We start from the raw sequence: 26,248 nt of genomic DNA, 5'->3' as shown, positions 1-26,248 counted from the left end.
GATTTACGGTATAAGTTTATATTCTTTGGCTGCACAATAATTTGTTTAAGAGCGCAGCTCTTAGGCGCCCGTTTCCGGCTTGAGCGGCGTCGCCGTCGCCGTCGGCGTAACCGCGCGGTGCATTATGGGGAATGTCTCATAATGCAACGCGCGAGACTCGTGACATCACGAATGGCGTCACGAGGGTTACGTGACCTCACGAGAGTCAAGTGGCCTCACGAGGGTCATATGACCTCTCGAGGGTCACATGACGTCACGTGACTTTACGTCACATGTTGCATTATGGGAAACGTTTCATGATGCAACGCGCGGGGAGGAGGAGGTCGGAGGAGGGTAGGAAGAGGAAGGAGGAGGGAAAGAGGAGGAGGGGAAGAGGAGGAGGGGAAGAGGAGGAAGGAGGAGGAGTTAGAGTTTGAGGAGGAAGAGGAGGGAGTAGTGGAGAAGGAAAGAGGGGAAAAGGAGGGATGAGGAGGGGGACGAGAGGGAGGGAGGGGGAGATGAAGAGGGAGGAAGACAGGAGGAGGAGAGGGTACGGATGAGGACAAGGGGCATACCCTCCCCTCCTCCTCCTCCTCAAGAGCTGTGCTCTAATTCGGCGTTACAGGGAGTTGTTAACGTCTTTCTTTTTTTTAGGCAGACTACTTTATATTAAGAAGGCACGTTTTCCAAAGCTCGTTTTGTGTCCTTCAGCCTTTGGACTTTAGTCCATCTTAGGGTGGGAGGCAGTATATCAAACCCCCAAACCATATGTCTCAAAATACGACATACAATCAGCCTGATGGGCTATCTAAAATTTCTTATGGTCCTTTTCAATAGGGGTAGCTTCACCTTGCGGGTAATTTGCACGCTCTCTCGCGCAAGCGAGACGCCGGGTAAAGCGATGCGGTAGCGCAGGTAGCATTGACGGCGTCATGCACTGAGTATGGAACGGGTTATGGAAATGAGATGTCAAAGAAACGCACGTTTTGTTGCATATGGGTATCCCAATAGGGTCCCTGACTAAATAAAATAAAGAAAAATCTTCAAACGATTTGTCGGAGTCTCCGTTTGAAACACCCGGAAAGGCGGTTTCATATCGCGAAAGATGTAGGTATCAGCAGTCAGCAAGGGCGGCGGAAACAGTCTCGTTTTGACATATGCAATTACCACTTCCTTTGGGATCACTCCATCATTTCGCGGTTGCAGTCGGCGGGGGAAAGACGGAGCTCCGCCAACGACAGTCGTTCTGAACTTTGGCCGTCTGAGTCTGGCCTGACGTCATCGTGTCAGTTCATATAAAAAGGCGTACTACGAGAGAGCCATACACAAGCCGCCAGAGACAGCTACAGCAGACTTTCTTTTGTGTGGCTCCATCATGTGGCATCAGGTCAGTAGTACCACCTCGGTTTGAGCGCCTACGGCTAGCGTACGTCTAGTTGCTCAGATAGTTTCGGCGATGTTTATGTAGAAAACCTGCGTGGATACTTAATTCTGGAGAATGCATAAACCCCAAAGAAAAAAAGTACGACTTAATAAAAAAAAAGGAAAATAAATCTAATAATTTTGTTCCAAGCCAGATTTATTAGATTTAAACCACGCTGTCTAAAAATATTATATTTTCTTACTAGATGTTTTTAGATATGGCAGATTGATTTTTAATCCACTTAATCACTGAACGCAGTGTAAAGTGTGAATTAACTGCCAATTTAATTATATCGTGAAGTACAGCCTAATTAGGAACTTTTTATTCTTGATGTAAGCTACGGAATACTAGAACAAAAGAAGCTTGATTTTTTTATGTGACTGTAAAAACCCTATTGCTGTAAAACTTCAGCAAATCAAAACAGGTATAACTTTTGAGTTTATATACTTACAAATCGAAGACCGTGTGGAAACAGCTTCTGCCAATTTTTTCTTCTCTTTACTGGAAAGCTTCCAGGCGAATTGTTTTCCGTCAGCGTTGTGCGAAGGCCGGGTGCTACTCCTGCCAGAGCCTCTGCGGCTGGCTTCAGGCGAAACATTAATCGTCTCTGAGTAGCACCAAAACTGCAAAGCAACGAGGACAAAGTTAAACGACGTAGAATTGTGACCTCCGCACTCAGTACAGTTTGGCTGAGTTCGGCGATGTCTTTTCTTATATTAAAGTTCGCAAGGTGGTAACATAAAGTTAACATAAAGCAATCGTCAACCACAATGTTTGACGATTACAGTACCACTGCACGGGACAGGTTAACGTCGATTGCGCGGTACTGATCAGGCAGTAGTAATGAGTGAGGTGATTTGGCCAGTATACACTGCCTTGGTCAAATTGCACAAAAACACTTCAGTAAGACGCCCGTTCATAGCGTTATTATGACGTACGTTATAATCAGAATCAGATTCAGTTTATTTCGTCTATATGTACAGACGACAGGGGCATGGGCAAAAAGCCAACACATGTTGGCTTGACTGGGCCTTACCCCCGTTTTCTTGACAGAGGCGGATAAGCAAATTGTAGGAAAATGAAAACAAAATCGTTGATTAATAGCAGGAAGACGAGTAAAAAAAAAAAAAAAAAACATAGCAAGAAAACATGTATGCACTTGTAACTGGGAAGTAGAACACTGATATCATAAGGCACAATACAAAAATAAGTGAGCTACAGAAACATATTTTTGATGGCAAGAGGTGTTAGTGTTTCTATGGTGAAGTTGTTGCTCCTTAGATTTTTCAATAATTATGGGAGGTGGTGTCTCAACATCTGCGTTCCATAGTTTGTTCTGCTGTATGGTACCTTCCAGACATCCTCATTACGAGTAGAATAAAAATTTATACTTCGTGCTAGACCAGCGATCTCTTGAAATAAAGGATTGTTCAGTTTAATGCCCGCTGTGTATCTTAAAATTATTGTGTAGTCATACAGGTTGGTAACTGGAATGCAGAGTCTTAAAAAGGGGTTGTGTATGAGAATCATATGGGGCATTGACGATACTCCGTATGGCCTTTTTCTGAGAGACATGAAGATTATTTATATTGGTTAATGTTGTGGTTCCCCAAACCAGATGACAATAATTTAGATGTGAAGAAAATAGAGAGTTGTATAACTCTATGTGCCCAGTCAGAGCGAAATTTATTAAAAAAAGAAAATAAATTATATTGTATTACATTGTTTATATCAAAACCGGCCGCAAGCTCGTTAGAGTGCAGCGTAAGCTTTATTCGGCCAGATTCCCAGATTGACCTCCGTGTTCACTGTCCACGATAGACTCGGAAAGACCAATCGCTCAGAGGCATAAAAGCACCCTCTTGTCACTGAGAATATGCACTAAAACAACTAGGCCATCACTTTTTTTTTTAACAGGCTTAGTTGGCGTCATCCGAGTGGGATGACGTTGTGTTGAGCTGGGGGCAGAGAATAGCGCAATCACAACGTTAGGAAGAAAGACGGGATAGCACAGAGGGCTGACGCAACTGAAAAAGTTACAAAAATGAAAAAAAAAAAAATTAAAAAAGAAAGGGGATGACACCGCATTCCACACCTTCACTCGTGCATTTACAGCCCAGCCCCCTGATGGCTCATACCTTTGCACGACTGGGGGGCCCGTTGTCAAGTTCAGTAAATATATTTACTTGCTTGACGTCGTCACCGATGGTTCACTGATGCAGTCTGTTTTGTTCCCTGAATGCTGCAGTAGTATTCTTCCTAACCTTGTGGTTGCGCTATTTTAGCTAAGCGTGTATATCATTACCAACTAGCCCAGTTTTCGACCTTATTACAGTAGAAGAGGCTGTTCACAAGCCTTGATTATTCTAGGTGGCGTTTTGAGCGAGCACGCAACTCAAAGATATCTCGGAGACGGACGGAGATGGACGGAAACAAAGTGAACAAACACAAGGCGCCTTATGTTTGTTCCCTTTGCCTCCATCCTTGTCTGTGATTTCAGCGCTATTACTTTTTAAAGACTTCGAACCAACTGCCCACCTGTCCGCTTTGCAGCGTTTAGGAGCTCGTGTCGCAGAAAACCCGGCGTCGGCGCCGGGGTCGGTGGGACCGGAAAATCCCGGCATGCACCTAGTGCGTCACGAGGGTTAAATTTTCCCACTAAATTTAGCGGGAAAGGTTTTCGCTCAATTTAGCGGGTCGATAGGGTTATGACGTCCAGCCACGTGTGACGTCACACCGCACGACCTCGCGCGGGAATTTCAAACAACGCACAACGCTCAAGTGTGACGTCACGTGACACGTGACTCTACCGTCTAGACCACGCACGCACGCTTGCAGGCCGTGGGAACGAGCGCGGGTTTATATGAAAAAGCTTTGCGAACGGGGTCCGATAACGCCATCGCGTTCCACCCTTAAAGGCGAAGCTTAAGCGTCGCCCAAGTTCTTGAGACCTCTGGCCTAGAATAATGAGAGCCTGCGAACAGCCTCCTCTACCTCAGCGTGATCGCACTATAGGATGGCACCCGATTCAGCAATTCGGCACGAGTTTGACGCCGAGCGTGGTTCGACCGATCGATTAGACACGGGGACCAGCCGAATGCCGACGCTGCGCTCGTGTCCGGCCCTCGTCTGCGCTCAACCTCGATGGGACGACGTCGAAATGCTAGTGCGTGGGCTTTGATTATTCGAAGTGGTGTTGCTCGAAGAGGGGGCTCTGACGTTTCTTTAAAGCGAGGTTCTTGGCGTAAATTACCTTCTTGATTTAGGGAATGGCGTATTCTTTGCTGCCTACATGTTGACAACTGAATGACGCCAAGCAGAGTTTAGTTCGCAAAAAGCTGATTGGCATGGCCGATGCACTTTCAGCTAACTAAACTCTAGTGATGGACCGAATTCGCCGAGCTTCAGATTCGGCAAAGTTCGGCACATGCCGAACTTTTGAAGGAAGGTTCGACAAGATTCGGCAGAAATTCGGAACGTCTGCGCACGAGCGAGAACGCGACGGGGTTATGGATTGCAAATGAACGCCGTGCGATCGTGCGTTTACCATCGTACAGCGTGGTACTACCAGCGGTTACGGCGAGGTGCGGAGTAGGCGACATAATGACTGTGTGTTTGTCAGCCCCTGTGAATACGGTTCTCTTCAATATTTTCTACCTCAAGAAGGGAAGATCGACATGACATTGAGGCAAAAACGACGTAGTCTACTGTACAAGTGACGAATGACGCGGTACATTCGAGGTAACGTCATTTTGATTTGATTTTTCCAGTGATGCAACGAGGTAATTGCAACATTGACTGACAATCACTCCTCGCCACTATAGCAATCCTGTCTTCGGCTTACATGTAGTTTGTTCTAAAAAAAAAGATAATATTGCTTTTCAATTAGTGTTATTTCGCGGTTTTTATCTTTCCGAATAAAACGAAACACAGAACTATGACGCTCGACTTTGCACATCCGACATTCCTAACTCTTCCCATCTTCCTAAACATCCGGTGTGTCCTAACATCAGAAACCGTCAATTTAAAGGTTAAAACGAGACGTTGCGAATATGGGACGCACGTTCATGCAAAGCTGAAGTGACTCAAATGAAAAAAAAAAAAAACACATCCATATTTATAGTAAGTACTATTGTTATCTCTTCTATGGCGAAGGCTCAGCAGCCGTTGCATTCATTCTTTGCGCACGAAAGGGTGACTCCAAGAAAAAGTAAGGACTCGGTGTTAGCGCCTTTATTTTAACAATACACACTTGCAGGCTTGCGCGGATGAGGCTTAAAGAGATGCTGAACCGAAATCTGGATTCCCCAAAACACGCGGCACAAGCGTGCAACGGGATGGTACAAACACCAAAACATCACTCATACAGCGATATCTCGAACGGATGACCGCATTTTTCTACGAAAAAAAAAGAGGCGCATTTGGCAGGAATGTTGACGTCATGTTTCTCCGAGAAGGAGAGGGAACGGCCTCGCGTCTTCTCCGCCTCGCGGCCTTGAGGAAGCGAAGCGAAGAGAGGAGGAAACTAAGTATCTTTCGGTCACGCGCCTCGTCGGCCTGGTTCAATCTCGACTTCTTTTGCCAAAAATACGGCCGTCCATTTGAGATATCACCTTACTAGTATTGTTGTAGAATAGTAGCGTCCCGCCTTCATCTCCAGCATTGTTTTTTTTTTTAATCTAAATTACGGTTCACCATCTCTTTAAAAATCGAAGCTAGAAACTTGATTCGTGACTGCGCTCCGCTACTACCCAACCCCGTTGTCACACCACTTCTGCAAAAGTCGCTTTAAAATTACCAGCAAACAAGCACAAATGATACCGATACAATTATCTTGTAGCATATCACCCTATTTAGTAATAACTGTTTCAATATTTTCTTTAAAACAGAAAAAAAAAACTAAATATTTTTGCATGAAAAAACGATATATTCACTTTTAGGTCTGGCAACAATGTATTTTTCTCGAATCTTTACTGAATCTTTAAAAACGTTCGGCAAAATTACGGCTTTGCCGAATGCCAAGATTCGGCGCCGAAATTTCCGATTTGGCAAAAGTTCGGCCCATCGCTACTAAACTCTGCTTGCAATCCGCCGCAACAAATTAATCGTAGAAAAAATTGTTCCCCGTCTCAGGTTAATTCATTGTGGCTAAATAATCGTAAACAAACAAAAAGATTTTTGTTTTGTTTTAAGTGTTATATTTTCAGTACTTTTTTTTTCCCACGATAAAACATGTACAACTTTACCGTTTTCTTGAAGATTGCCTTAACTCCCTCTGTTTCTTGTTTCCACGAGAGTAGCTAATAGACATCTTAGGGTTAAACATTTTGGCGAATATTTGAACGTATAAAGTCGCAATGCACTACCCACACATCATACAAAAAGGCAGCGTTGTTCGCTGCAAAGAGGATGACAGGATCATCCTCTTTGCAGCGTGTTCGCTTATACATATGCGTGCTTCGAACATGTATGAGGACAGTTTTTTGTGGGATCAATGTGGCAAGATCCTCAAGGAAGGAACGCGTCCCACAGTATGCAAACTATCGTTTGTATAATGTACATGAGCAGCGCAGTGGCGTACAAACTTGTCTTTGAGTGACGGGGGGGGGGGGGGGGGGGGGGGGGAGGGGGGGCAAAACAGACCCACCCCCTGGGTTGGTGGTTGGTACCCGTGGTATCTCTTGGGCGCCGACGGACGGTATTTGCCCCGCCCAGTAGCGGTTGTTTCAGGGGGAGGGGGGGGGGGAACACATGCCTTGCCCCCCCAATTTGAGAACTGGGAGGAACAAGCGCCCCCCTTGCCCCCCCGCCCCTTCCCCCAGGTTTGTACGCCCATGGAGCAGCGTCACTGTGGCTTAGTTTTTCCGGTCATTTTGTCGCGCTTTATCAAACCTACCTTTTTATAGAGGAAGCTGCTTAAGTTGGTTGTCGTCCATCTTGTTTTTTTTTCTCTTTTTTTACAGAACGCTCACTATCATCACCACTCCGCCATCATGCTCCTGGGCATTCTCATTGGCATGGCGCCTGCCATCATGGTGGTCTCGGTTAACCCTGTTGCGGCGCTGCCGGTCCTAGAAAAAGCAGAGAATCACGTCAGTGAACTGTCGAAGATCGTAGTGGACTTGAAGAGTGAGACCGTTTTCAAAATAAACCTAAAGACCTGTTTAGACGTACAGCGCAGCGCTACCCCAGCGATAAATCAACTATAGAAACAGCAGTCACCTGGCTTTTTTTTTTAATATTGGTTCGCATTTAAGTGGTGCTTATCAGCACTATCAGCGCTGCGCACCAATATGACGCAGAGTCCGCGCTGCATAAGTGAAAAGTCAGCCCTATTTCTAGCGCTAATAGTGTTGTGCTGGGTTAACGCAGAAATATCCGTAATTTCTTTGACAGGCACCTCCGAGGCAAGGAACGTATTCATCACACCATATTATATCAGCGTAATATGTTTTATTCAACATCTTACATTTATATATGTGTATCGAATTGAACTATGACCGTCCAGTCAAAGGCTCATCAACCCACTATATTTATTAATTTTTGTACAGTCGCTGCGAGTGGCGTACTGAGTGTTTTATAGCTAAAGCTATTGAAACGTAGAGTCGGTATTGAAATAGATAAAAAAAAAATCATGAGCCATTCCACTCTGCGAAGATGTATGACCAGCGCAGCTGCTTAGCACACTACACAGACGTGACACATAATTTCGAACAGGGGTACAAACACATTTATTGTCTTGATCGGTGGTAATCGTGACGAAAGGTGCGCACACACATCTCGAGGACTATCGCCACCCTGAGGAGCCGGAGGAGACTAGACACGCGCGACGGGACCGCCACCCGGCGAAAGGAGAGGAAACTAGGCACGCAAGCGCTTGGAACGACGACGACAAAAAGAGCGGTGCGCTTCCCTCCTCCTCCTCCTCTCCTTTTCCTCTCCTGCTGCCGCTGAATTTTCCCGCTACATTTAGCGGGGAAAGACTTCCGCTAAATTTGGCGGGGAAATTTAGGTGACGTGACACGAAGTCGTGAAGTCATTTTCCCCTCTAAATTTAGCGGGGAAAATGAATTCGTGTTCAGGTCGCGTGACGTATATTTCCCAGCTAAATTTAGTGGGGAAACTTAAGTCGCTAAAGTTAGCTGGACAATTTCCCAGCTAATTTCAGCGAGGAAATTTTTCCGCTAATTTTAACGGTAAAAATTCCCCGCCAAATTTATCGGGAAAATTTACCCACTAAATTGAGCAAGAAATTTTCCTTTTTAAATTTAGCGGGAAAATTTCCCCGGTAAACTCAACGGGAAAGTTTTCCCGCTAAACCTGGTGGGGACATTTTTCCGCTAAATTTGGCGGGGAAATCTTTCCGCTAAATTTAGCGGGGAAAAATGATATTTTGTTGAAGCACACGAAAAATCCACGGACCCCTAGCCATAAACAGCTTCGCTGTAAAAGAAAAGTGACCAACAGTTGGAACTGCAAAATCGTCTGACGAAGCGTTGCGTTGTTGTGAATACGCCGTGGGCGAGAGTGGTTGAAGCCGTTCCCACTCTTCAACATCGGGGATTCTTCGGCACACAGTTATCGTTGTCAAAACGCTTTTTTTTATTACATTGATACAGTCATCTATGATCCTTGCCAGACTAGCGGCTTAAAAACCACCAATGACGGTAAAATAGTAAATAAAAAAGAGATATTTCTGCTTTCAACGAGCAAGCAAAACGAGACCCCATGTGCAGAGTCGTGCGTGGCAGGCAAACGCCTGTGGTAGAGAAGCGGCGTTCCAAAAGCGTTCTTTCGGAGCGGCTGCTGTCTGCCGACTTCCCCCGGTTCCAAAGATGGCACGGGCCAGGCAATCGTGTTCCCGCTGTGCTGGCGCGACTGCAGCGACACGCGTTGCCCTTTCGTCTACCAGGCAATCGCTTGTTTGTGGTAATATCTTTTAGTGTCGACTGTAAGTACCTCAAAACATACTGTTTAACGATTCACTCGCATCACCAATCAATCAAGGTGCACTGAAATGGTTTCCGAGATCGGCCATTTATGGTGATAACTCAATCTACTAACTCTGAACATAAAAAAAAAAAAAAAAAAAAAAAAAAAAAAACTTGAAAAGACGTTTATGAATGGTGGTCGAATTTTCTATTAAACGTTTAATCAGAGATCGTATCACGCCTTTCTTTCTGCGGCCTGGAAAAGACACCAGGGTACGCCGTCAGATGGCGTTTTCAAGAAAATATTACTGTATTACGTCTCGACGCCCAAAAATGTGACATTTTCGTCATAATATACTCCAGAACGCGGCTAAAAAAGTGCAATATTAGTAACGTTTCAAATTCCCGCGCAATTAAATATTTTAATTGGTCAAAGTTTCTGAAGGTGGTGGGGACGCCAGGATGGCCCCCAAGAGAAAATTGCGCCTGTGCATTTCGATTGCTGTTAGTTAACTAAAGCGCCTTGCCATATAGAACTGCCTAGTTTTATTGACTAAAGCTCAACAAACAATATGCCATCAAAACAAGCTTATACAAGGGGATTGAGAGACTACCACCACTTTTACAACCTCCACCTCTACAAAAAGTGTGGTAGACCAGCACAACAGCATCGGACTTAAGAGTGACATCTATCTCTCGTTTTCATTCAATCCGCTTAGCTAGTGAGCAGGGCGAGCGCTCTCGTGCTCTGATGACGTTTCATCCTTATGGGCAAAGGAAGGCGCGCACACACTTTTGCGTCTGATGGCGTTTTATGTTTGTTCTCGAAGTAAAGTTTGAGACCTGAAACTGGTAGCGTATGACCAGTTTGTACTTCGTGCGTGACTCGAAATGTATTGCGGGACGCCATGGCTTGCAGAAATCTTTGTGTATTTGTGACTGTGCTCGAAATTTGCGCTTCTGAAAGCATGGCCTAGTATAACTGATTTATTCTTTTCATTTTTCTTTCTTGGGACAATGCGCTCACTCTACTGTCTCCAGAAAGCCTTCGCCCTCGAGATTGCGGAGACCTGCTAAAGGCTGGACAAATAAACAACGGAGTTTACGTCATTTTTCCGACCTCGGATTCCAAGGGAACATCGGTCTATTGCGATATGAACACCGACGGTGGAGGTTGGACTGTGAGTGTTTCAGTTTAAACAATTGAATTCGCACGCATCTCATGGTGAGTTCCTGTTATTCTAAACATGCCACATAGTTTGACGGTGTCCCACGACAATTGAAATGGACAACAAGAAAGAAATCGTGTGCTTTCGGTCTACCACGATATTCTTCGAACATTGCGTTGTGCGACACAGTTAGTGCAAACACTAAAGTTCCTTGATAAATTCACGCTTACAAAGTGCCGCCAATCACTGTCGTGGAAACGCGCAAGACGGGAGCCAAGACCGGGTGCTCCGCCGCCATTCGTTTTTAGAGCCGCTCATTTCAGTGCTGCGCCGCCATTTTCTTCCAAGGGCCTCTCGAGACACGGGCCCTGTGCAGTGGCGCGTTTGACGCTACTTGCAAGGCAAATGCAAACAGATCAATGGGCTTTAGCAAACACGACATTGTAACTCTTCTGTATTTTACTCGTATACAAACTACTCGACTAATACCGGCCGTCTGAGTTGGTGTAAAACATGTGGATATTTCACTAGGCTAATAGTTTCTCAAAATCGTTCAAACCCATTTAATCGACAGCCGAACGATATTCGCCTTTGCAAAAATACCTTCCACGGAAATGACGGAGAAGATTGAGGGGAGCTTCATAACATTGTCTTTATATTCACCTCCAGGTTATTCAGAACAGAGGCCAGTATGGGAACAGTGTCTACTACTTCTACCGAAACTGGACGGAGTATGCAAATGGATTTGGAAGCAGGGATAAGGAATATTGGATTGGTGAGTGTCGCACGCTAATGACGTGTATAGTATCCCCCAGCTCTTATGGGGAGAATTTGGCAACTCTAAAGCTGTGCCTCTTGAAGACTTCATCGTTACCGAGTCCCCAATAGCAGAATGAGCCACATGCGTCGTGATTGATTCAGTACCTGAGCGCGCTTTCAGTACTCTTCTACTGAGATGTTCCAAAATATTGGCCCAAGCGCAGTGCACGCGAAACGGTGGTCCTTTGAATTAAAAAGCAAAAGGAAGAATGTACAAAACAGTCCTTATTCGGGCCTTAAAGAACTTATGTCTAAAAGATTATATATATATATATATATATATATATATATATATATATATATGTGTGTGTGTGTGTAACGAGTCGTGCGTTGGTTTATACGCTAACTATTTATTTACATTATTTACACGTTGGTTCTACGGACTGTCGAAGTATGACATGGCTGCCGTGCTGATCACCCGAGCAGAAGTGTCCGAGCGCCCTTGGCGTCTTCTTCTTCATCCGCTGCCGAGGTTTATATGTGGTCGCCACACTACTCCCCCTTCAGTCTGTAGGACGTTTGTGGAAGAAAGATATGCACCTTGCGTCGTGGAGAGGTGCTGTGGGAGTGACTCATAGAAGTTGTGGAAAGTTGGGTGGACTCCATGTGGGCAGGCTTGAGTCTGTCAATCGATATGGTTTGTTGCTTGCCGTTGACCAACACTTCGAAATATTTGGGAGTCTTCTTCGTGACTAAGTACGGTCCATGATAAGGAGGTTGAAGGCTTCGGCGAAGAGTATCGTCTCTTACGAAAACGTGGCTTGTCTTGGTAAGATCCTTACTAATAAAAACTGGCCGTGGCGATCGCCGTCGTGGGGATGTTGGTCGCAGTTTTGACATGGTGTCTTTGAGCCGATGAGCATAGTTGGTTGGGTCCGGAGGAACGGGTGGGGCTCCGCTGGTGTGCATAAAAGTTCTTCCTTGAATGCCGTTCGCAGGCCCAAAAGTACTAGTGGGAGCGGTTCTGTCAAATGAGGGTTATCTTGACGCGCCATGATTGACGCTTTTAGCTGGCGGTGAAATCTTTCAACGAGACCGTTAGCTTGTGGATGGTAAGCCGTCGTTCTTAGTCGACTGGTGCCAAGAAGAGAGGTGAATTCGCTGAAAAGTGCAGACTCCAACTGCCGACCGCGATCTGTGGTGAGAGTGACCGGCACGCCAAACCGTGAAATCCAGGTTTGCATAAATCCTTGAGCGACTGCTTGAGCTGTAATACTGCTAATGGGGAGGGCCTCTGGCCATCTATATATATATGCAGGGAAAACGCATTTGGGAGGCAACTTGCGGACGTTAACCACCCTCACTCTCGGTTCTTAGCAAACAAACCTCGGCGCCTCGGGACACCTCGCCAGTGAGTCCTTTGACTTCCCTCCTTGATGAGCGTCTACTAGTTGTTAGACAAAAACAACGTACCGCTCGAGTTATTTCGTCTGCTCTCTCTGAGAGGCGAGGTCGAGCTCGCTCCTAAAGACGTGCTCTTCCGAAAGTCGCAGAAAGTTAAGATTGACGCAGACGACGTTGCGAGCAGAAAACGTTGCAAAAGAGCAGACGACGCTCAGATAGGGGGTCGCGATCAGCCAATCAGGGCTCGGCGTTCTGACGTCACCGCTACCCCCTGCGCAAGAAGCAGACGAACTTTCCCTCCGCATTTTTAAGGCTGCGGCAGATTAGCAACGATACAGTGGAAAGAACGTCCGACAATGTTGATGGGCTATAAACACGTGTCGTCAGAGGGCTGCGTCGTTGTTGTGGCCTTGTACTTCTCTTCCTACGCACAGGGACTGCCTCCTTTCACTCAGAGTCCCAGATAAACACGTCGCCGTTCACAACTAGCTTATCATATGAGAGATGCAGTTTGTAGCTCTTATCTTGCCTTATTTGTTAAGAGTCTTCCAAAGATTACGCCTTTTTCGCAAAGTGATTTACTGAAATCTTCGGATACACTAAAGTCGGTGTTTTTCAATTTAAATCCAGAGTGTAGAATATCTTTTTTTTCGGTCCAAGACATAAAGGTTACTCTCACTGGTCTTTTGACACCATCTTTAAAGTAACCAATCCTGTGCGCCCTCTGGATCGTAGCAGAATTGAGTTCCATGTTTTCATTACAAATTTGTACCACATGGTTCTTCGATTCCTCCCAGGTTTCATTGCGCTTTCCATCGGGTATGCCGTAAAACACAAGATTGCACCAGCGGCTGCGGTTTTCGAGGTCATCGATATGCTCCTCTATCCTTTTGTTCTGGTCCTCAAAATACGCAACACGCTTTTTCAAGTGGTCATTACTTTTAATTAAGTTGGCAAGCTTTTTTTCAGATCCTTCTTGTTTTCTCTCTATGTTAGAAAGTTTAATCGTAACATTGACCATACGGACTGTTAGCCATTCGAGCATAGTTCATATTTTTGTCATCTGTTCAGCTTTCGTCGGTAATATTGGCCGTAAGTAAGAGTAGCATGGGTCAAATCTGACTCGTCGGCAGCAATCATGAAAAGAAAAAAATGTCACACTCCATGTCCTATCAAAACTTTTATTTTGCATCCAAACAAATTGACGTGAGCCTCGGCACTCATATCGTTATTCCGAGGTTCGATAACGACTTGCTGGGGAGGAGCATAGCAGCTCTTGACTTTGTGCTTAATTACTGATTGCTCGCCATGGGTGCTGCCGAGGCCGGAAAGGTGGCTTATTGTAATGGCAGGATAGTAACTATAAGCTAACGCATTTTTTTACAAACAAGGCCGCGTTTGCCCACACCGGGTGTAGGCACTGCGCGTACGCAGAAACCAGATTTGCGTGCGGCAAAGCATCTGCGCATGCGCAGTGCGAACAGCAACGCCATTGCAGTGGCGAGACGTCACAGCGCCTAACGACTCCCGAGCATCTTCTTATCGCCCCACAGACAATCAGATTGCTGCGTTAGCCGATAAGAACGCCGAAGTAACGAATCCCGAACCAAAAAGCGTGAACAAGCCACTTCCTGCGTTTTTTCACCAGTGAATCTCTATAGATGCTTGAAATAGTGTCGTGATGTAGGCGAGTTGGTTCATGGTAACAGAAATAAACAGCGCGCAAAAAATACACAAGGACGAAAGGAAGGTGCGAACGACACAAGCGCTGAAGGCACAAGTGTTAGATGCTTGAAAGTACGGGCTCGGGGCGCCGCCATCTTGCTGCTAATGTGGGCAGATCGTCTGATAGCCAAGCATCGCTGGTGCGTACGCACGGACTCAGCAACGCTTGACTATGAGACGATCTACCCACACCACCAGCAAGGTGGCCTGCCCTGAGGCTGTACTTGTAAAAGCGTGTACAGTATAAAGAGTTCCCAAGCTGATAGTGACAACGAGTTCATTTCATTAAGGCCAGTTATGGACTCAACGGGTTCTACAACTGGAAAGCAGACGTACGTGCTTTTTGCGCAGAGCGCGAATTCAGTTTCGGTTTCTTCACTAAAACGATTAATACTGTATACGCATACTAAATACTGCTACAGCACTGTCCGACTACACACTTTCCTTTCTTTAACTTGACAAGGAAACGACGTGCTGCACACACTTACTTCTCAAGAGAGAGGATTCACTTTGCGAATTGAACTGAAAAACGAGACAGGAGAAAGTCTCGTTGCGAACTACAAAATCTTCAAAGTCGCGTCTCAGGCTGACCGCTACAAAATGACGGTTGGCGGCTATTCCGGACCACCAGGTGAGACTGTCTCATACATTTATCATTATTTTATCTACTTAGTTTTCAATAAAAATCACAACCAGAATTAATAGAAAAAAAAAAAAGAAAAATGACACTCAGCTCTAAGGTACGCATGCACACTCCTCTTCGACTTTGGAGTCGAAATGCCGTTCGTTAAACTCGTAAATCTGATTGGCTAGAAAGGATGGTAATCAGTGTCGAACTCATATGGCCATAAATTCTTAGTGGTAAAAAGATGTCTTCTTGGGAAAAGCGAGTGAATGACCATTAGGACAGCGCTCGCCGTTCTTACTAGCTCAGCTAACTCAAGGAATTCCAAGGATTGGCGCCTGAGGTTCTGTGCCTTCGTGCTTACTGCAACAATTGCGCACCGTTTATCAGGCTCACACGTCTGCTCTTCAGATTTTCCCACATAAGGAACCTGTAACTTACCCTGTGAATCAATGGCGTTGAAACGAGGGGGGGGGGGGGGGGGGGGGAATTACTTTTTACTGAAATTTCAGAAATACACTTTTGGTGGAGCATAATCTCGCTCCCTTCCCCGAATAGTTCCGACACTTCGGGTACGATATATGAGAGCAATCAAGCAAATGGCTATGCGGATATAACGTTCTTACGTTCAAAAGTCTACTCAGTCTGCGACACATTTTAGAAGCAACTTCTGTAACGGGCTAAATTTTGATTATTGATTTTACGCGTGCCCTGCAGAAATGGAGGCAAAAGGGTTAAAAGGGCCTTTAGACTGGAGGCAATTAGGAGATAAGTGTATCCCGCGCACGCAGATTTAATCGCGTATTGGTTAGAAATGACGAGCTGATTTTCCACATGCCCGCGTGCCATGGGCTATAAATACGGCATTATCACTGTTTACCTTAATTATTTTCTATAATGTAAAGGTCATAATAATATGAAGGCATTCATGCAACAGTTATTATGAGTGATAGCCCTTTAATTCACTCCCATCCACAGGTTCGGACTCGTTCAGCTACACGAACGGAATCAACTTTAGCACGTTCGACAGCGACAACGATAATCACAGCAGCAACTGTGCCACGACCTACAAAGGCGGTTGGTGGTACGCCGCCTGCCACAGCAGCAACCTGAATGGCCTTAACTTGAACGGGCCGCACACGAGCTTCGCTGACGGCATGGAGTGGTCCAGGCGGAACCACGTCGGAGGCTTGCATCATTACTCCTACCCCGAAGCGCGGATGATGATCCGGGAGGCCAACTCGCTGCCCGAAGCAGTTTGACCGGGTCGGCGTCACCGTCTATGAAAGACTGGGCAAATCTGTATGAAATAACGCTCGCTGTATTGACAGTACTCAATAATAAATTGACCTCTACCTGAAATGGAGCGCAACCCGCGCCCTTTAGGAGACTGGTGGCGCTTGAAAAAATCCGCCTGTGGTCTTCCTTTTAATGATTATATTGCCGCATACATGACCAAAAAGAAACGCACAAATTTATAAGATTCGAGTGTGCTCTTACCGCGAACGCGGGATGTAAGGAGGCCAACATGACCTCGCCGAGCCAGTCTTGCCCTAGCTCACCCCCGAACATCTAGGTCGAATATTCTAGACACCGAGTGTAGTATAAGTAAGGAGTCTCGGCCATTCCAGCTCTCACGCCGACGCCGCGAAGTTCGCAGCTGCTGTTTCGACGCCCATTATTTTTGCTTCTAGCACATGTTCGCCAACTAAATCTTTATATTCAGTTTACGCTCGTCGAGTATTTTTCGTCCGTGACAATTCTGGTGAAGGTTCGTGGTAACGAAGACAAAAGAGACGATGAGCACGCAGCCGCCGCAAAACCCGTTTAGCCCATCCGTCGCCGTCCTGCCCATCGCACCCCGTACTCCACCACCTCCCATGGCAACGACTACAAGGACATAGATGAATAAACACAGCATTACGAGCGAGTTGCCCCTCATAATGGGTGGATGCTGTAAAGGCTGTTAGCTATTGTCTGTGTAAATTTTCTGCCACAAGTATTTGGTGCCTCCTGTCTTTGTAAATAGTTTGTTAATCCTCGGGATTACTCACTCAGCCCATACGTACGTTTACGGCACTGGCCCTCGTACGTGTTGAAGCCATCAATCGAAATCATTTCACCAAAGGAATTATAATGATTTCGCATTCCCACACGTAAGCAGTCCCAAAGGTTGACCTACAAAATCATCTTCTGTCGTGCTGAAACCGGATCCCGGTTTCCTTCCCTCCGTTTTTCGGACTCTTCTCTCATCCTCTCCACGCTAAGACGGGTATCTGAGGTGCTCCCCGCAGAGAAGAGGGGGCTCTCCTTCTTTCTCGAATGGAAAGGAGGAATGGCGGGAAAGTTTCCTCCTTTCTGCTTGTTGGTCGGCCTTTAATTGTCTCTGTCGAATTTTTTGGCAGTCTCATAGAGCCTGCCAGAATGGACGCGCCCGGGGTGGTCGGAAGTAGGTTTGCTGCCGCAGGGGAGGACGCGTAAAAGTACGCGTCCTCCCCTGCGGCAAAGTACCTTTTGTCAAAGGACCTTTGACAAATCACCCGATAAGGGCGAGGGAGAGTTATCCTTAAGGAAATACAATCTCGCCTCGCATCCGGGACACCATGGGCGTACCAGCGGGGGTGGTGGCAAGGGGGTGCTTGCACCCCCAGTTCTCAGAGTGTAGGCGGGAAAGGCATGTGTCGTGCCCCCCCTCCCCCCTCCCCCCCTTCCCCCCTTCCTGAAACAGCCGCCACTGGGCAAAGCAAACACTGGTCGGCTGCACCGAAGGAATACTAAGGGCACCGTCAAGTAGCTCAAAATTTGAAGTGCGCCTGGCCTGCCAAGGACATTTAAATCTTCGGTCATATTCTCACGCATGACAAGGTGAAACAAAAAATAACTGGGGAAACTGAAACGTTTAATGGGGCGAACTTGCGCCCAAAAATAAAAAGGGAACGGAAGAAAGCAGAGCGTCGCGAGCGTCGAAGTAGGCGTGACAGGAGAGTCGAACGCTGGGACGAAACTGATTGCGGCTCGCCACGCGGAGCATGTTTTGTAGTCGCGTGGGTGTCTGGAACATCCGGCCTAGAACGTTCGGCGCGTAGAACATTTGGAAATCGAACAGACGAAAATTTTCTCGAACTTAAGGGGTATTCACACGAGGGAGAAATCCCGAGGATTTCTCCCCGGCTCGTGCGCATCACGAGACGAAAACGCGAGGCTTTTGCACATCGCAAAGCCTGACGTTTTCTTCGCGGGATGCGCGTGCCGTGGAGAAATCCCCGAGATTTCTCCCTCGTGTGAATAACGCCAAGTTGAAAGAATAAATAAAAAAACATTCCGCTGGCAGCAATTGAACCCCGACCTTCCGCGTGACGGTCAAGCGCGCCAACCAATCGGCCACGCACGCGCTCGCTCGGCGACGCGCGCGGCATTATTCCCCCCTTTTAAAAGCGCATCTTCTTGATGCGACGGGACCGGGAAACAAAACATCAAAACAAACAAAACTAATGACAAACTACGGCTACTTGTACAACACAATCCTATCGAGCGCAATTCATAGTCCTATCGATCGTAGTACGGCTTGAGGCGCACGACGTGGTCGTGGAAGGCGACGTGAAAAGTCCGTGTTCCGTCGGGCATCACCTCGTAGCTCAGGCAGGGTGTCGAACCGGAACCGAACCGAACCGAAAACCGGAACAGAACCGTTATTTTTAGCCGAACCGGAACTGAACCGAACCGAAATCTTCGCCGCCATTTTGGAACTGAACCGGAACCGAACCGAAAAAAAATATAACGGTAACCGGTTCAAAACGGTTCAAGGTAATATTTCTTTTTTTCTTTTTTTTAGTATCACAAAATGAACATATGGGAATAAAAAATTGGCGGCTGTAGTTCTATCTACGGATCAAATCGTCATATATTCAGAATTGAAAAGTATGGTAAGTTGTGGGGTTTTGACACCATGTGTCACGTTGTCACGTGACGCCATGGTGTCAATTCATGTTGTCACGTAACCTCGTGACGTCACGTGACCTCGTGACGTCACGTGACTCACTGCGTCAACTCGATTTAACTTGAGGAAGTCACTAGATGTATTAGCCTTGTTGACAGCATGACGTAACATGACATCACGATTTCACACCGAGAGTCAGGTGACAGCGTGACTTAAGCGGTTTTCATAACCCCTAGTCGAGTGCTTGGGTTCATGACAATCAGCACCGCCAAACATCCGTGTAACGGCTCATGTCAATTACATATGATAATAACCCAACTCTAACAATATCCGAAGCTCAGCTCAAGCTTTTGCTTTCCAAACCCTAGCCGCCTCGAGCATGACTGTGATGAACACTGGTGGTATCAGAACACGTGGCCGCTTGTTTAACTTGTGAGTTGAGGAGATATCGACAGCCGTCTCTTTCCTTTATTTTTTCTGCATCTGCTATTAGGGGAAAACTAATGTTTGTTTCCGCAAGCTATCAACGTTAGGGGATATCTCTCAACACTATTTATTGAAAGTACCAGAAAAAATGTTGCAAGACCCATTTTACATTATTGAGGCACCCAAATATTTTTTCGTTGTTGCTCAACTGCATCCGAAAGATGTCCCTGAGAATAGAAGTACTAAAATTACTAAATCCGACTTATCAATATGACGTTACGTAGAACTACACGTGTGTACGGAAGGAATACTAAAAACAAAATGATATTCTAGTGACCTCAGAGAGACAGCCGAACGTTGGCAGTTGCTGTAAGTCTCACACGAGCGTCGTTCTCAAGTTATTGCCCAAGTTTCGTCTCTCTCTGTACTTTGCTTAAAGGAGCTATAAAAATATTTCTATACGTCACTAAATACTACTCAGGATCACCACCCTAGCGTTAATAACTGCTTGAACTTGGCTTTGCTATTTTTTCTAAGCAATGGCAGTCGCCAAAAAATTCGAGAAATATGAGCATCGTTCATCCCCTCAACTCGGAGCCGGAAGCGGCCATGTGGCCTGGTGCCTATCTTATGCCGCCAACGTTAATCATATTCCCGCGCTGGGGTTTTAAAGGAAGAAAACGCGTGCTCAGCTCTAGGCATTGTTAGAGTTCGGCTATTCTCAGCACGCAGTGGTTGGACACGAGCCACTACCCAAATGCCTGCCAAGACATTGATTGTTACGAGCCGATGTACTGTGCTCACGCAGTCCTCCTGTCCAATCCATGAGCCGCGATCGACTGTCGTCAGGCGGGTGGTTTTGATCCTACAATTTCGACATCATGGGAAGGCAAGACTAAAAGCAATAGTCTCATTTAATCCTCGCAATTTCACCGTGACAAAGAAGCTTCTGAATTAGTGGCGGCCTGTGCGAGTGTACTTGGGTCGGAGGACCAGTACGACTCGGAAAAGTCATGAACATTCCAACCTGATGTCGTTTTTATGACCCATCTAAACTTCACGGGGTGCAAAATGAAATCAATGAAGGGTTGCGGTTAACAAGTGTCAAATAAATTTGTCGAATGAACACACACCAACGGAGGAGGCAATTCCTCAGAGATACTTTCAGCCTTTCCACTCTGGTGAAGAAGGAAGACCAGCGAAGTTGTATTATGGTGTAAATGAAGTAATGGCCGACCGCAAGTCGGCAAGCCAGACTGGAAAGGCTGAAGAGGTTGCCGCCATCTATGCGCGACGGCGGCAACCAGACAACCGGCAAGCCGGTTGTCTGGTTGCCGTCGTCAGTTATGGAGCGCGGTAGCTTACCAAAAAGCACGTTTTTGTCGTGTCAGACGCTCGCGCCGTTCCTGGTGAAAAGCATCTGACTCGCAACTAAGGGGTCGTGGATTCAAATCCCGCCTAATATTCTTAATTTTTTTTCTTAAAGGCAAAATAATTAATTTCAAAAGTGAAATCATTTGAGACATACGGCGACCTTTAATTCGCATTACATGTCATGTTTTATTCACTCTCATTCCACGCGTGATGTCACGTTTCCCGTGAGCATTGTGGGCTGCTTGAAATTCTTGCACGAGGGTATGTAGCTCTGACGTCATGAACCTATCGACCAATCAGGATTTTTCAGTGTCACCACCGACATCGGCTTTTATGCGACATGAGCTTCTTAACGCTATCGAGTTAAAATCATCAGTTAGCAAAGGTCATGCTCATTTGCAAATTAAATTGACCGGCATCTTGTCAAGAAGAAACCTCAACAGGGGGATCGGTGGCCGAGTGGTCTAGCGCACACCAGCTCGGAGCACGTGGAGCGAAAGCTCGCGCTGCAGAACCCAGGGATCCTGGGTTCAAGCCCCCACCCCTGCCCGTTTCGATCTGGATGAGCATCGTACCGGCGTGCGGTCGTGTATCACTACTGCGTGATGCACGTTAAAGACCCCAGGCTAGCGGCTGTACCGCACTGGCTAAATTTCTCATCTACAGCTGGGAGACTCGTCGCCCCTGTGAGGCAGACCAAGTTCTAGGCTGTATAAACACACACACAACCCAATTATTAAGAAACCTCAACAGTCAGACTATGCCAGCGTATTCTGCTTAAGAAAATGTTCACTTGGGAAAGCGCTATTTCGGGTCAGATTCGAGACAGAGAGAGAGAGAGGTGGCGTGAGAGAAGCAGGGGAGGTTGTTCTAGCGGGAATGATGAACTGGTTCCCCATGAAAAGAAGTAGCGAGAAAGGATCTGAGTGCGAAGGTGCGTATAGATTAGAGTGAACAACTGTGATTACTTCTTGTTGCATGATTAGTGGCATGCATGCTGTGCTGAGTGTAAACAATGTTTGGTTAGAACAACAAGCATTTGGGTTGCCGCTCGGTGTTTTTTATAAAAAATAGACTGAAAGGAATTATCCTAAAACTTTTATTACATTCTGAAAATTTCATTGCTTTTAGCTCAGTTGTGTCGTCATCATATACATATATATTGTGAAGTGTATTTCGTAAACCTTATTTCATAATTACAATGATCACGAGGTGCTCATTTGATAATTTTATGTGATGTAATTAATTAATTAGCTCAAGGACACAATCACGATTTCATTTTTAACACTGCGACACAAAGTTGTACCAATCACGGGTATCTTAGGCGACCTACATCACTTTGCGACAACATTTTATACCGTGTAAATAGATCAGCTTGAACGTTAGAATTTTACTTAAACACGAAGAAAGCACAATAAAATACAGTATAGTTCTAAATTTGAAGCTGATCTATTTACAGGTATATACCAACCAGCTGAACTCTTTACTCTTGTACTTAAAGATTTTGATTCAAGTAAAATATATGTTACTGGTAAACAAAGGGATGTGGAGTCGTATGAACACGACGTTATATATGTTAATGTAGATTTTTTCTACTCTTGCGTCGAAATTAAATAACTGAATTTAATATTTTTGGTACCTAAAAACAAAAGTAAACTGCGCGGACGATCGAAGAAACTATATAGTTAATCGTTTCACGGCGTAAACAGTGTATATTGCCAGAACAACGCGAAAAATATATTTTCAATTTAGCGGTTCAAACCGGTTCGAACCGGTTCGAACCGGTTTGAACCGTTATTTTTTGCTCCCCGGAACTGAACCGGAACCGAACCGAAAGCCGTGAACCCGAACCGAAACCGAACCGATAAAAATTTCGGTTCGACACTCTGAGCTCAGGTCCCCGAGTCCACGAAGAACTTTGTAGGCTCCGAAGTAGCGCTTCAGGAGTTTCTCGCTGAGACCGCGGCGGCTGATCGGTGTCCACATCCACACTTTGTCTCCGGGCTGGAAGTGGATGTCCCGACGACGAAGGTTGTAGCGGCCAGTGTCGACACGTTGTTGGGTTTGAATCCGGAGTCTGTCGAGCTGACGGACTTCTTTTCCCGTTGGGCAACCACTTGGGCGTCGTCGTATCTGACGACAGCCGGTTCGCGGGATAACATCGCGTCCAGCACTGTCGTTACTTTGCGACCATGAACCAGCTGAAAGGGTGTCACCCCGAGGGTCTCCTGCACGACCATGTTGTTGGCAAATGTGACTTACGGCAACACCTCGTCCCATGTCTTGTGCATGGGACGAGGTGTTGCCACACCTGGGCGTCGACGAGGTGTTGCCACACCAACCACCTGGGCATCGACGTACATGGAGATCATGTCGGCGATGGTTTTGTTGAGCCTCTCCGTCAGCCCGTTGGTCTGCGGGTGGTACGCCGTGGTGGACCGATGGCTGATGGGGCTGAGACGAAGGATTTCTTGGGTCAGCTGGGCCATGAACGACGATTAACGGTCTGGGATCAGAACTTCGGGAGCGCCGTGCCGGAGGACGATGGACTCGATGGAAAACTTGGCGACTTCCATAGCAGTCCCTGAAGGAAGAAATTTCGTTTTTGCGTAGGGCGTGAGATAATAATCCGAATACTTTACTCGGGGGCATACATTCCACTCCTCTCAAATACAATAGCCTCGGCGCGGAAAGGTTTTCTGGGCTTGGCGAGAGCCATCTATCGTCGGGGAGGTCTCGGCTATCGGGCGGTAAATGATGATGATGATGATGGTTGTTCTACACACCACATTTATTGTTGGGAAAATGCTCGAGACACGTGCCGCGCGCCACTTCTAAGAAGAACATGGCGTCTAAAATCTAGCTCAGTGCTGCTCCAAATACTTTCCAGCGCTGTGCCGCCATGATCTTCCCAATGGTTGCACGTTGCACGTGCCTCGTGCATCGACGCACCTTGCACTACTTTTGAAACATGGAGGGGATTTAGGTGGAATCGGAAACGACACCGCCGCGGCCGCCGCGAACATCCAGGTGCACACGCGCGTGGACTGACGCGGACCTCCCCTCGTCAGGGCTGGATTCGGCGCTGTAGGCGTTCTGTCTAATCCAAATGAGCGGAGTGGAATGTATTCCCCCTATACTCTTTTTCACCCCAACTTGTGCACCGGAGGCTCCACCTCTACAGGCCGCGCATTGGCCAGTCACCGTCGCACCACCACGAAGCGCTCCTCCGCCATTTTTGAAACAAATATAAACAAAAAAGTGTCCACAAAGAAAAAGTTCTATACGAGCGTCGTAATCGTGATAATCCAATCATCTTAAATAGGGCTTATGATGTAGCACGTTTTGAGCTATAATTTTTCATATGTCCAAATTTATTGGTGTGATTCTTTTTAAAATACGAATCGCACGCAGTCACTGCGTGGTGACTGAGGCCCTACTGACTGCGTTCGTTTGTTCACGGAAGAGTGAGTCGTTCACAAACAGAATTGCTTTCTTAATAAATCCAGCACTCCCGACTTGGCTAACATCTTTTCTCAAATAAAACAATTGTACCGTCAAACTGTCCACTTAAACGGCGCAAGACTTGCAGCCTGAGTGTCTATTTCTTTACTTCTGTTGAATTTACGAACGCGTCCGGTTAACTCGGTGACGTCATGTTGTTGTTGTATTCGGGGAATCGAATGCTCGACGCGCTCGGCCCGATTGCGTTCTTCTTCTTCTGCGTGTTCAGATATTTTTTACAACTTTATCGTTCTGTTTTATTATTCAGCGTATTTCCTTTGTGGATATCGTTGAGGTAGTTTCCATGGCTCCATCTCCACCGCCGTCGAGACGTAAGCCAGCCGCCACGACACCTGTAAATTTGTGGAAGAAGCATCGGCAAGGACGCAAGCTCTCGAGCGATTGCAAGCAGATGGTTCTTTCCGTGTACGCCAAGCTGCGAGAACAATACCCGGACAGGTTGAGGAACGACTTATACCAGCTGACGTCTGAGTATACTGGCGTCGGAGCACGGACAGTTGTTGCCATAAAGAAGGAAGCCATCACGAATTCCGGGCTCCTTCGAACTCCAACTGGTAAGCGCCCAAAGTCGGTTGGCACCCGTCGTCGCCTGGTCCAGTACGACTCTTTTGTGCTGTCTGCGTTGCGGTCCTGCGTGCACGGCTTCTTTCGAAGAAACGAAACCCCGACCGTCACGAAGATACGCGAAGCACTCATTGAAGCGCTGAAGGATGATGAGGTCGCCGTGGAACCGAGTCCATCGACTGTGTACCGTCTTTTGCATGACATTGGGTTCGAGCTGCAGAAGAGGAGTCGCAACTCTCTTCTCATTGAGAAGGACGACATCCTTGTGTGGCGTGCGAAGTACCTCCGCTCGATCCTGAAGTTTCGAGCAGAGGGTAAGGCGATCTATTACCTCGACGAAACGTGGGTCAACGCCGGACACACCATCAACAAGATCTGGGTCGACACGACGGTGCGTTCTGCCAGAGACGCAGGAAATCGCGGCCTCAGCACCGGTCTCAAAAATCCATCTGGCAAAGGCAGCAGACTGATTGTCACTCACGTTGGGGGTGACCAAGGCTTTGTGGAAGGTTGCCTCGACATTTTTCATGGAGTGAAGTCGGGCGATTACCACGACGAGATAGATGGCAACAGGTTTGAACATTGGTTTGACTTGTTCCTGACCAAGGTAGAGCCAGGAAGCGTTATTGTAATGGATAACGCTTCCTACCACTCAAGACGCGTGGAGTGTGTCCCCACGAAATCTTCAACCAAGAGTGTCATCCAAGAATGGCTAAGCTCAAAGGGAATTGACTGGGACAAAGACATGCTCAAGGTGGAACTAATTTCTTTAGTCTCCCAAGTGCGACACAAGTTCCTCAGCTACCGAGTGGACACACGTGCTGAAACTGTTGGGTGCACGGTTCTTAGGCTGCCCCCTTATCATTGTGAGCTGAATCCCATTGAGCTTATCTGGGGGCAAGTGAAGAATGAGGTTGCGCGAAGCAACTCGTCTTTCAAACTAAAAGATGTGAAGGTGCTTCTAGAGCAGGCAATCAAAAATGTCACGAAAGACAACTGGACCGCTGCTATACAGCATGTCAAGAAGATGGAAAAGCAGTTCTGGGAGAATGACAGCCTGTCAGACAGAGAGGTTGCACCAATCATCATCGAAATCAATGCCGGAGATGACAGCGACGACTCCTATGAAGATGAAAGCTGCGATGAAGTTGTCTCTGGATCAGGCCAGCCACACATTCCAGGTGTGGAGCCACTTAATATGTAAGCAGTGTGGCAAAGTGTTTCTTCAATTGTGCTCTCCGGGAACTGCTGGACGCCCACGTGAAGCCTTCTCTGCGTATAAGGCGGCCTGCCTGTGTGGGCTGACTCCCGAGATCTGGTATGCAACCCTGCCTCTCCGAAAACGGCTGCAGCAACACGACGAGGCGGCTTCGGAAGCCCACTTGAAGCGTTCTCTGAAAACAAGGC

General features: G+C 46.7%; 2 protein-coding genes and 1 pseudogene across 2 annotated transcripts; 2 read left to right on the top strand and 1 right to left on the bottom strand.

The window, feature by feature from the left end:
* Nucleotides 1–1,264: 1,264 nt before the first annotated feature.
* Nucleotides 1,265–16,370, top strand: LOC8036124 (techylectin-5A). Its single transcript, XM_029978275.4, has 6 exons — nucleotides 1,265–1,366; nucleotides 7,366–7,531; nucleotides 10,375–10,514; nucleotides 11,172–11,277; nucleotides 14,854–15,021; nucleotides 15,994–16,370. The coding sequence occupies exons 1-6, from the start codon at nucleotides 1,355–1,357 to the stop codon at nucleotides 16,275–16,277; spliced, it is 876 nt and encodes a 291-aa protein (XP_029834135.2). The 5' UTR covers nucleotides 1,265–1,354; the 3' UTR covers nucleotides 16,278–16,370.
* On the bottom strand, nucleotides 13,113–20,292 carry LOC120851037 (annotated as a pseudogene).
* A 5,180-nt stretch (nucleotides 20,293–25,472) lies between these two features.
* LOC120851038 lies at nucleotides 25,473–26,045 on the top strand. The gene has a single exon (XM_040223612.1). It carries the CDS (start codon nucleotides 25,473–25,475, stop codon nucleotides 26,043–26,045), a length of 573 nt encoding a protein of 190 aa, XP_040079546.1.
* Nucleotides 26,046–26,248: the final 203 nt, after the last annotated feature.

The sequence above is a fragment of the Ixodes scapularis genome, unplaced genomic scaffold (genome assembly GCF_016920785.2).
Source record: "Ixodes scapularis isolate PalLabHiFi unplaced genomic scaffold, ASM1692078v2 PGA_scaffold1__304_contigs__length_218370807, whole genome shotgun sequence".
Taxonomy (NCBI): domain Eukaryota; kingdom Metazoa; phylum Arthropoda; class Arachnida; order Ixodida; family Ixodidae; genus Ixodes; species Ixodes scapularis.
The sequence above is the reverse complement of the archived record's forward strand: the minus strand, read 5'-3'. Positions and strand labels throughout refer to the sequence as shown.